Source organism: Pteropus vampyrus, unplaced genomic scaffold, assembly GCF_000151845.1.
Source record: "Pteropus vampyrus isolate Shadow unplaced genomic scaffold, Pvam_2.0 Scaffold100, whole genome shotgun sequence".
In the NCBI taxonomy this organism is placed as follows: Eukaryota; Metazoa; Chordata; class Mammalia; order Chiroptera; family Pteropodidae; genus Pteropus; species Pteropus vampyrus.
The window spans coordinates 2,424,487-2,436,456 of record NW_011888881.1 but is presented as its reverse complement, the minus strand read 5'-3'; the positions used below and the strand labels follow the sequence as shown (position 1 = coordinate 2,436,456).

The 11,970-nt window shown below is 48.6% G+C and overlaps 2 protein-coding genes across 2 annotated transcripts in view; both read left to right on the top strand.

Moving 5' to 3' along the window:
* Window positions 1–7,427: 7,427 nt before the first annotated feature.
* IQCF3 (IQ motif containing F3) lies at window positions 7,428–9,158 on the top strand. Its single transcript, XM_011364744.1, has 3 exons — window positions 7,428–7,523; window positions 7,976–8,020; window positions 8,751–9,158. The coding sequence occupies exons 1-3, from the start codon at window positions 7,428–7,430 to the stop codon at window positions 9,156–9,158; spliced, it is 549 nt and encodes a 182-aa protein (XP_011363046.1).
* A 723-nt stretch (window positions 9,159–9,881) lies between these two features.
* LOC105295175 (IQ domain-containing protein F5-like) overlaps window positions 9,882–11,970 on the top strand; it is a 4,149-nt gene continuing 2,060 nt past the window's right edge. The window contains exons 1-3 of the mRNA XM_011364743.1: window positions 9,882–9,993; window positions 11,123–11,225; window positions 11,812–11,933. Of these exons, the coding sequence (XP_011363045.1) occupies window positions 9,882–9,993; window positions 11,123–11,225; window positions 11,812–11,933 (337 nt within the window). The remainder of the gene's footprint in view (window positions 9,994–11,122; window positions 11,226–11,811; window positions 11,934–11,970) is intronic.

The window sequence follows — 11,970 nt, the reverse complement described above, 5'->3', positions numbered from 1 at the left end:
TGACGCCACAATTCCCTCAGCTGAGCTCCTCTCCTCGAGGGCTGAGCAGCAAACGGGGCTCCCCCCGACGTTCCCCCACCCCACTCTTGTCTCCATTCTTGGTGATTTCATCGTTGGCCAGGATGACCCCGCCTTCCCGTTGACCTCCCATCCCCTCTAGCGAGCCTTGGGGCTCCTCTCCTCTGCCACTCGCTCCCGCGGTCACAGCAAAGCGGCGCTGTTCAATAGAACTTCCTTTGATGTTCCGTGTCTGTACTGTCTAATGAAGTAGCAGCTAGCCACGTATGGTTGTGGAACACTCGAAATGTGCCTAGTGCAGCTAAAGGATGGAATTTTTAACTTTATTACCATTTAAATTAGTTTACATTCAAATAGCCACACGCGGCTAGTGGCCGTCGCATTGGGCAGCGTGGCTCCAGACCCCAGCATTGCTGGCGATTGCGCTCTTGCCCAAATCTCTTTTTCTTGTGTTCCTTTCTCTGTTTCATTCTCTCCTTCCAGTTCCCTTTTTTCCATTGACCCCGCCGATATTTTTACAGCCTTCGCTCCCGACATGCCCTTGCATCTCTCTTTACCCCGGTCAGATTCTATGGTTAACTATTGTCACCTCTCCTCTGCAAACGCGTGTGGGATGCGCTCAGCCATCTGCCTGCTCTGCGCCTGCAGGAGAGCGAGCGTGACTCCAGCAAAGCCGACGGCCGCGAAGCCTGGTCCCCGTTACATTCATGACCGCAGATCTCCCCTGCACAGAGTTCCCAGGAACTTCCTCTGGTCTGCGTGCATTTCTGTTTTCCACATTGAAGAACTCATGCCACCTCCTCTCCCCATGTCCCATTCCACTTCTCCCCTTGAACTCGATGATAATGACGTCACCACACACTTAACTGGAGAAACGGGAGCAGACTGGACCCCCATCTTCCTACCACCACATTCTCCATCCCAGCTCTATCTGGACCACACTTACTGCCTTCCCTCCGGTTGAAATAAAGGAAGAGTCTTCAGATCCGTCAAAGGCCAACTCCTCCACTACCCCACTGCCACCTCCAGGTAGTTAATGTCCAAAAGATTAATCTACCTCTTACATCTTCAAAAAATTCGTCCTCGATCAATTTCTGTTCCAATTCTTTGCTTCTTCTCATAGCAAAACGTGCTGTCGCTGGGTCCAGTTCTGTGCTTACCATTTTCTTTGCAACCCGCTCCAGTCAGGCTTTTATCCGTCTCACTCCACGGACACTGCACCGATCAGCTCCCAATATCCGTCCTGGCCAAATCCGGTGTTTATTTCTCTGTTCTCACCTCATGCATCTTCTCTACGTCGGGCTATAGAGCTAACTACTCCTCACTGAAATTCCTAAGTTTTTAAAAAGGCGAACAACAAAGAGCACAGCATGTCATCCATAAATACTTTCATATGTCTTTAATAGATGAGAGCTTTGTAAAATAGAACCTCTATATCTTTCAACAGTCACAATAATTCCTCACCATTATGACGTGTGTGTATGCGCCTAATAACTGAGCTTCAAAACACACAAAGCAGAAGCTTCCTGTGCCCCTTTGCAGCCAGCTACTGCCCCACCACCAGACCCTAGCAACCACGGATCTGTACTCTGGGCCTATTGTTTTGCCTTTTCCAAAATCATATAAAAGGAATTATAGTCTGTAGCCATTTTGAGTTTGGCTTCTTTCATTTAGCGTAATAAATATGAGATTTCTCTAGGGTGTTGTGGGTATTCATTTGTTTTTTATTGCTGAGTAGTATTCCATTGTGTGATTCTTACCAGAGGTTTTCACCAGTTGAAGGATCTTGTTTTTGGTGATTACAAATGAATCTGCTATGTATATTTGCATACAGTTTGTTGTGTGAACTTAAGTTTTGCAGTTTTTTTGGTTAAAAAACCAGGAGTGGGAGCTCCAGCTCTGGCACAAATTGTGTTGACTCATTTCTCCCTTCTCCTTTCCTCCAAACACAAACTAAATACTCTGAAAATAATTCCACAGACATCATCAAAGGAGTCTGAGATGCAGATAAAAGGTGGATAGCTAGGAACTTCAAGACTTTCAAAGGTACATCATGAATTCCCTGGATTTTTCTCTTTATCATGTATCACAGACTTGATACCAAAGATGCTTCATCCCAGAACCACCAACAGGCATAGGGGTAAATAAAACAATAAAAGCCTGCTGTCTCTCGCCAAAGGAAGGGGATGCCTAGCAGAGACTGAGCAGGGAGACCCATAGTCATGGCAATGGCGGAGTGGACTGCCTGCAGCCGTGACACTGGCCCCCAGATGAGCCCACGCATCTCACGTCCCACACGCACTGGTAGCCATGAGTGTGATCTGCCCACAGCAGCAGCAGCAGGGGAGCGCAGGCTCATCCACCCACCTCACACCCTACGTCTGCTGACAGCAGTGCCCCAATCTGTCCTCAGCACAGTAACAACAGAACCCAGGCGGGTCAACCTGCCTAATTCCTCACCTGTTGGCAGAAGCAGGTCTGATCTGCCCACAGCAGCAACAGCAGCGCTTGGGGAGGCCGACCCCCTCACCTGCCCCAAACTAGATGAGGGAAGACAGGGGATTCTCCTGCACCTCAGCTCCTACAGGCCTAGTACCTGCTGGCCTTCCGCCCAGTGGCGGAGGATAATCTGGACTCAGGGCCTGAGTGTGGATATCGTCATGGCTTGGTCCTTCCGCCCCACTCCTATGAGTCAAGTGTGGGGTGATATCATTTGCCTAGTTCCACAGCCAGCAGGATGGGAAATCAGCAGCTGTTCATTAAAAACTGCGTTAGGAGTGGATGGACTGGTCCTTCGCTTGCCTCCTCTTCCTACTTATGCAAAACATGTGTGTGGCAGCCTTCACTTCCGGGTTAACCTCAGAGAGACCCTATTGTGAGCGATGGACCTAAGAGGGAGTAATTGAGAGCAATGCTTTTCAAGCTTAGTGCTCATCGCGATCACATGGAGGGCTCGTGAGAGCAGATTGCTGGGCCCCACCCAGCTTTTCTGAGTCAGTAGATGAGGGTCCCGAGAAAGTCTATTTCTAACAAGTGTCCAGGTGTTGCTATGGCTACTGTTTTAGGGAACCCCACTTTGAAAATTACTGAGGGAGAGCTTAACTCTGTGGTGGCAACGAAAGACAGCACAAACAAATTAACAGGGGTTTTAACAAATTGGAGGTTTATTTCTCTTCCCCATAGATTTTCAGAAATCGGTGATCTGAGACTAGCATGTCACTTTACACGTTGAGGAATCCTGGCACTCTGCTATAATGGCCTCTATTCCCAAGGTCCCTTCATGATCCTAAATGGCTGCTTCGAATTCAAAAATACACCCATAATCTAGCGAGTAAGAAGAGATGGAGAAAGGCATGCTCTTTCTCTAAGGGCATGACCTTAAGTTACAGGTGGAACTTCTGTCTACCGCTTCAAAGGACATAAAGGAAGATCTGAATAAATGGAGAAATATTCTGTATAGTCATTGATAGAATTACTTCACATTGCAAGATTTCTCATTTTTTCCAATTTAAACTATAGATTATACTCAATTCCAATAAAAACCTCATCAGAAGTTTTGAGAACTGGACAAACGGATGAGGAAAAAAATCATATTGAAGAATCAAAGTCCACAATTAGTTAAGACAATTTTGAAAAAAAGAGACTAGGATACAGTAACGTGATCAGTCACATTAAAGTACATTACAAATCTACAATAATAACATCGATTAAGTGTCGATTAAGGCACCAGTTACTAAGAACCTCAGGTGAGGGACCGACATTTACTTAAGGATTTTGGGAGGTTTATCCCTTCACTCCATGTCCCTCCTTCACGTGTACATCCAGGCAATAGCCCCTCCTCCACCTGGCAGAAGAAAGGTTTATTTTCTGGATAAGTTAAACCAGAGAGCATCTGGACTCAGGAATTTCAGGTACGGCTGGAGGCAGAGGTGAAACACTATGCTAAAATAAAGGGATTAATTGAAAGTGTGTAGGCTGAACAGAGAGGTTTCCAGCCCTGTGTGTGCCAACGCAGCCCCCTGAAAGCTTGCAGTCACTTTTCATTCCCCTACTCTCTGACTCAAGGTTTTGAGATTTCTCTCTGGGGAAATCAATCCAGTATTGCTGCACACATGCTGCAGAACAAGCCTCAGAGACATGTGACATGAGCATGTTGATCTGGGCCGTATTCAGCTGGGGTGATGTGGCTGGGGACACTCTGCTCCACGTGTTTCTTCCCCTCCTTTTCAGACAGCAGGCTCGTTGGACATTTTCATGTCTTGGCCATGGTAGAAGCACAAGAGGGCAAATATAAATGGACAAAGCCTTTCCAAGCCAAGGCCAAATTTTCATGTCATCATTCCAACTGATTATACTAGTCACGGCGAGTCATATAGCCAAACCCAAGGCACAGGGAGAAACTGCAAAGTCCCATAGCAGAAGATGTGAATATCAGGTTACAAATGCAGTCTACCACGAGCTCCAAAGAATAGTACAAACAAGTACTTATATTCGGGATCCCCCACTGAAGCAAAGCCCAACTCTACCTTCTTAACCTATACTGAATGGCACCGGTCAGCAAGCTCCACCGATGGACATCGAGCTTCCCTTTCACCTTTTTAATACCCTTTCTTACACATAAATAGACAGCTAAGGATCATTAACACTTGCATAAAGCTTCCAATATGAAAGACAGACAAAAAATAAAACAGAATAAAAAGGGTTTCGAAAAATAGAGATAATACTGAGGACAGAAGAAAAGATGTAAAAAAAAAACCAATCAAACAAGCGTAACTAGTATTCTTAGACTGTAAGAGACCATCGCAAATAAGTGCAGCAAGAATCGTAGGCTCTAAAGGAAAAGAATATTCAGAAGACAGGAAAGAGCTCTTGAAAGTTAACACGCTTTCAAGAAAGAAAAAAATCTTCCAAAAAGTAGAACAACAACAACAAAAAAAAAAACAGTTGGAAAATAGTGTAGAAAATGTTGGAAAATTAGAGGATCCATCTATGATTTAATAGGATTTCTGTAAGTATGAAAATGAGAAAATCGAAGCGTAGAAATTACTTTTTTTAAAAGCTAAGACAATAAAGTTTCCCAGAGTTGTATGATGTGAATTTCTAAACTGAAAGACTAAGCCAATGCCCAGCACAATGAATGAGGGGAAAACACACAACCTTTTCAAGAGACACTGAGAGCAATGTGTCTGTCGTGGCGAGGGATCGGGGCTGGCTGGTGCCGGAAGCATTCGGGAACGGGGGGACAGTGCTTCCTAGAGAGCAGCGTTTGAAACGCAATGACGCCACCAATCTAAGACCTGGATAGAAACATGTATTCATTTACTACATAAATGTTTATTGAGACAACACTAACTTCAGAACATCAGGGATGAAGAGAAGATCCTAAAAACTTCCAGAGAGGAAAAAAGTAGGGTCACATCTATGGACAAAAGAATCAGAGTAGCCTTAGACTTCTGGAAGAAAGTGGAACAAAGTCCTCAAAAATCTGAGGGAAAAAAGTTTTTTCAATCTAGAATTCTATACCAAGCAAAACTATCAATCAGATTTGAGGGTAAAACAAAGTCATTTTTAAGACCTGCAACTTTTTACAAATGTGCACCCACGCCCTTTTTCTCTCTTTCGGAAACTATCATAGAATGTAATCTATCAAAATGAGGGGCTAAATCCAACAAAGAGAGAGACACTGTGTGCAGGATCATGTCCCTGTCACTTGGTGAAGAGCTCAATGGACAATGGAAACCAGAACCAAACAGAAAAATACAGACCCCTAGATGGGAAAGTGCTTACTAGTCCAAAAAAAATTGAAACCCAATTATGAAGGGGAAAATGGATGGAAAGATATCTGTGTCATGAGACACCACACACACACGCGCACACACACACACACACACACACACACACACGCACACACACACACACAAGTTAACAGGCCAGTGATAGTCTGGAAAAGAATATCTGTAACATTTCTATCTAGCAAAGGGTTATCTGAGAAGTCACACAAGAGAATAATCAGAATCCAATAGAAAAACAGGCAGAGGACAAGATCCAGCGATTACCAGACGGCCAAGATGCAGCAATTTTAAGAGTGACGGACAGGGAGCAGGGCTAGGACCAGGCGTTGTCCCATGGATGTCACCTGCATAAACCCCTATGACAGCTCCGTGCAGGTGGAGTGATGCTGCTACCTTCACTTCACCCAGGAGGAAAAAGACACAAAGGGGCGGGAAGACTTATCACAGAAAGGATCAGTGTCAAAATGAGTGCCCAGGTACTCGCCCTGAAACATCGCACTCTGCTCAAGTCCCTCGTCAGAGAGATGCAAATTAACACAGCCAGGAGACGCCACTTTGCATCTCTCAGTCCAGCAAACATTAGGAAGTGAACGACAGAGGTTAGTCAGCCTGGTGCTGCCACTGTGGAGAGCAATCTGTCAGGATTTGGTGGCATGGAGGAGCCACCTGTCTTACGGCTCAGCAAGCTGCCCCAGTGTGCATCCTCCAGAGAACACGTCCCACGGCTGCACAGAGACATGCGGGCAGGTGCTCCTCACAGCGTTATCTGCTGTAGACAATCATTGGTGGTGACTTAGAAATTCATTCATCGGTAGAGAAAAGAAAAACAGGTTATGCTGTGTGGTGAGTACATATGGGCTCGTTGTGTGTCGTCAAATTTGTACATATTGCAACATTTTTTTTAACGCGAAGTGCTGTTAGGAAGTTGTGTGGGCAAGGAAAGGGAATCAGAGTGTGCTCCGTGGCGCAGCTGTCACCAGCTCTCGCATAGTCACGATCACGCAAACGCTAACTAGTGACGGGACCTCAACTGCAGGGACCTCATTGGGAAGACGAGGGAGAAGCAGCGGGGTCGCTTGTGGTGGGGCAGAAAGCGCAGTCCTTGTCTGCTTGGTGGGAAGTCGATGGACGATGCCTTGAAAGGAAGAGACCACATCCACTGTCGCTGAGATCTGGAGAGAGCTATCCGCAGGGTCGGTGAAGAGCTCAACACGCCTGGAAAATGGTGGTGGGGACAGCCGGAAGATGGCTGGCTTTGGAAGCAAGCCCGAATCCCTAAATCGAATCTTTAAAATATGCCCAATGCCACCACCAGAGGAGTCTACAGTGGGGGCGACATTATCTCCTACGGAATGACTCATGGTTGCAAAATTCCTCCTACTCACTAAGTTTCAGACACGGCATGGAAGGGCTTGTTTTGTTTTGAGGAACATATATTGGCTTGTTAAGTGCCACCAAATAGCTACAGAAGGACGAGGGGTATAGCAGCTGGTGGGAGGGAGTAGAAATTGGCTGAGGTACCTCCATTCTAATCCTTCCCCAGCTCCTGCTCACCCTCCATACTCACACTGATCCCCACTCAGAGAAGGACCTTCCCACCCACTGAGGACAGACACCATGCGGGAAGGCAGGGGGAGCAGCCAAGCCTACGCTCCTTCCTCTGCACCATGTGAGCTGCTCTCCTCGGTGGCTGATGACAGGATGGTCCTGTGGGTGGGCCAGACCAGAGATCATCCTTGGGGAAGGTCAGACTCAGAGAGGCTGTGGTTCCACTCAAGATTCTGGTCCATCCCTGGCAGGAGGGAAATGGGCAGGTGTTTCCTCTTTATCCAACAACTTTGAACCTGGAGAAGGCATCCTGGTCCCTGGGTCATAGGTGCCCTTGTGACATCATTGCCATCCCCTCCTCTACCGCCCTGCCTGCCTTTGCCAGGACCGAAGCAATGAAGCAGCAACCAGAAGGGGGTGTGAACACCTGAACCACTGCCCCAAAACCATGGGCAGTCAATGCTTTGTAAGACTTAGTCAGATACCCCATCCCCATGGCAGAGGGAAGGACCAGATGACTTCAAAAGACTCGGGGAACGAATGGAGAGCTGGGGCAGTGGGGACATTGCGCGGAGGCTGGTCCTCACTCATGCTTTCTCTCTACATTCTGATTGCAGAAGTCCGATTTAGACAAGGGTGAAGAGGAGACAAAGATTCAGAAGGTAAGTGGGGCCCAGGAGCACGCGAGGACCACAAATCATTGCCCCTCGGACCCGGGTCCCTGGGAGTGGAGGACCCATCTCTGGTCCCACAGGAGTCGTCAGCTCAGTGTTGCTCTCCTGCCCCCAGGAATTCCCTCCCTATGCGAGTGAGCTGTGCTAGGCATGGAGAGACAATAGACAATTAGAATGCAAAGAGCCCCGGTGGAAGGTGGGGCGCAGGACATTGGGAACTAGAAAGCTGGAGAAGGGGCAGCATGATACGGGGAGAGTGAGAGGTAGTAGTGGAGGTGAGGGGAAGCCCCCCAAGGGGCCGTGGCCCAGCGTGAGGCATCAGGAGGCAGCCTCCCGGTCCCGAGTGTGGGCTGAGATGCAGGCCACGCATGCAGAGGTTCATTCCGGTGAGGGCCCTTTGGTGCCTCACGCCCAGGTCGGGTCTTCTGAGTCAGAAAGAGTTTGCACTGGCTCCACAAAGCTGTGAAGATCACAGGGCAAAGCGTATCCTTACTTTAAAGACGAGGACACTGTGACTCAGAGGATGAGCAGATGTGTACCCGACCTCAGACGAGAGAGGAGCAGAGGGAGGTCCCCACCCAGGTCTCCTAGGCCCTCAGAACCAGCAGGGGAAAGGCTGATGGTTACGAGAGAAGATCAGAACACACCTTAGTGGCAGACACAGGAGCCGTGGTCGATGGTGACAAATTCACTAGGAGTCCTCTGCTTTGTTGGTTAGAGGATCCCTGAAAAACAAGACCAGCGAGCAAGAATCAGGGCAGCTGGCAAGATCCAGGCCTGGTGGCGGGGCACCCTGGTGCGTCGGACCCTGCTGGCGGCCGCCCTCAGGGCCTGGATGATTCAGGCCTGGTGGCGGACGCTGAGGTGGAGACAGCTGCGTCAGCGCCAGCGGGCCCTGCTGAAGATCTACGTGCACCAGGAGCAGGCGGTGGTCAAGCTCCAGTCCTGGGTCCGCATGTGTCAGTGCCACCAGCGTTACTGCCGCTACTGCCGAACGTGCAGCGCCGCCTGCGTGCCCCAGGCCCCGAGGGGCTGCTTCGCCTTCCAGATCCAGGACGCTCTGCGGCCGCAGCTCCAATGCGCTGTCAAACAGCTGGAGTTCCACGTAGAAATCCTAACGATCTAAAAGCCTTCCGCGCGCAGAAGCGGCTCCCGTGCCGCAATAAACGTCTGACCAGGTTTTGTGTGTCTCAGTGACTCGCACACCGCGGGGACCCCGAGGGTTCGGGCCCTGCCCCTCCTCTTCTACTTGGGGAGACGTCGGTTCAGGTACCTTGCCCCTGTCCTCACCCCTCAATGCCTGCGGTCCCTGTTGTGGACTGACAGTGACCACGTGCCACTGACTATCCAAATCAGAAGCTGCCTCCTGAGACTGTCCCATTCCACAGATCCGGCACTGTCCTGGTCTGAATCCGCGGTTGGGAGGGGCTGGGCTTTATATACCTGAAGACTCGGGGCGCCTCCTCCTGTGAGATTCTCTCTGCGGTCACGCCCTGTCAACCTGCCATCGGGCCAGCTGAGCCTTGCCCTCATTAGCTTTCTGTCTGGCGAGCCCAACGACGAAAGCCAGGCACTTGGCCGGCTCTCTTGGGAGGAGTGCAGCCCAGAGAAGGCACAGGAGGCTGGTCTTAGCGATGACTGGGCACGAGGCTCTGCCAGCTTCTTGCTAACTTGCTAACTTGGACGCGGTTTGGGAAATAGTAGGTATCATGTTCTTAAGACACGTCAGCTCCGCTTCCGTCCTTTGTCCTCGGCTTCTCCACGGTGCTGAACACAAAGAGGGCTCCACTGATATGACCTCCACCTTAGGTGTGACACCATTTTTAGTGACTTCAGCAGTGACTGCCTGATGCCCCCAAGCCCCCTGCCTCTCATCTCCAGTGATCTGGACTCCCATCTTACCTCAGTCACCTGCTCCTATGACCACACGGTAGACCATCACTTCGCAAGCTATGAGGAAGGTCCATTTCTTAAAAACGTCCAATCCAAAACAGACCAATATTTTTTATAAAATGACAAAAACAAATTATGAGAAAAATAAATGGAAAAGGCAGATAGAATACAGAGCTTCTTTGCAGTCACGATACATAAAATAAGTATTTCAATCTGCTGGAACGGTTTCTCAATGTTTGTTCTCAGTCTCTGTTCTGGTCTCAGTGGTAACGAATGCTCACTGCACTCTAGGTGGCATTTAAAAGTCCAGCCTTGATGACCTGCTATTTCAGTTCTTTGCATTTCCTCAAAGGAAAACATGTCACTATTTGCCCTTCTGCCCCCCCCATCCTCTCTTAATCTCACACCAATCGGGCCTCCCTCCCCCCCACCCAACGCCACAGAAACTGTACTGGTCAATGGTATGGATTGAGGGAGATCGTTTGCAAAACCAACTAAAATCTCTTCCCCCCTCGTATAATCTATGCCCTTTTGCCATGTGACTTTGTAGCTCCATCGATCAAGAGATGGAAACTACTTAAGCTCTTGTATCTAGACTTCCCCGCGACTTTCTCTGGCCAATTCCACGCAGCGAGAGTGGTACTGTGGCCGTTGCAAGCCTAGGCTTCGGGAGGCCTCGCACACCATCCACCACGTGGATGGGGAGACTTCCGCTATAGCATGAGCGATCACATGGAGCAGAGATGAACCATCTCTGATGACAGCATCTTACACCACCGGCCCCCAGCTCGCCTGCCAACCGACCACATCTATTTGAGTGGGCCTAGCTGGAAACAGAAGTATCACCCAGATGAGTCCAGGCCAAACTGTTCCTCCATGGAACTGTGAGCTCAATAAGTGGTCGTTCTAAACCTCTATGCTTGGGGTGGTTGGTTAAACAACAAAAGCTTTCACCACCTAAAACCATCAACTACCTCGCCTAGTCCAATGGGCAAGTCCCTGCCCTCTGCCCTCTTGTTGGTCATACACGCTCCAGCTCAAAACACTCTCCTTTTGGCTTCGAGGACACCATACGTTTTTCTCTTCCTTCACTGACCGCTCTTAATATTGTCAACGACTTCTCTGTTGATCAGCTTCTAACCTTTGAAGAGCTCAATCCTAAAACTTCTTGTAGTCCCTCTTTATGTTTACCCCCAGGCGATATCATCCAGTCACAGACTCTTAAATACCTGCTATATCCTGAAGCCACTCAAATCGCCATCTCCATCCCTGATACCCACTCCGAACTCCATAACCCAAAGTGCGACTTCCCACTTGACATCTTACTTTGATGTCTAATAGGTTTTTCAAACATGGTGTGGCAGAAACGGGACTTCTCAGTCCCCACGCCTCATGCTACCGTCCAAGACTGTCTTCTCCTTCTCCTTCGACCATTCATCCAATCCGTTTGAGTCAAATCCCTCTCTGATTCCTCCCTTTCCCTTATGTCGACAGCCAAAGAAAGAGCGTTTCAAGTAGGAGACAGTGGTCGGCTCTGCAGTCTGATGCCGAGAGGGTGACAAACGAGGGGGCGAAGGGTAGAGACTTGACCATTGGACTAAGCAAGATAGTTGGTGATTTTAGACGGTGTTGGTTTTAGTCGTTTCACCCACCATCCCAACTATAGATCCTGTCCTGCCCACATCGTCCGTAGCCAATGCTGTTGGCTTCGCTTTTACAGTACAGCGGTATCTTCCATATACCATAGAGTGAGGGCCGAAAAACCTAGATCTCTCTCGCATTGCTGGTGGGGACGTCAAACGGGACAGCCGTTGTAGAATGCAGTCTGGTGGTCTCTCAAAAAGTTAAGTGTAGAATTACATATGACTCAGCGATTCTACTTGTAGGTATAAGCCCAGAAATTTAAGACATATCTTCAAATTCAAATTTGTGGAAAGATTTCATAGTAGGAAAAATAGCCAGAAGAAGAAGAAGAAGAAGAAGAAGAAGAAGAAGAAGAAGAAGAAGAAGAAGAAGAAGAAGAAGAAGAAGAAGAAGAAGAAGAA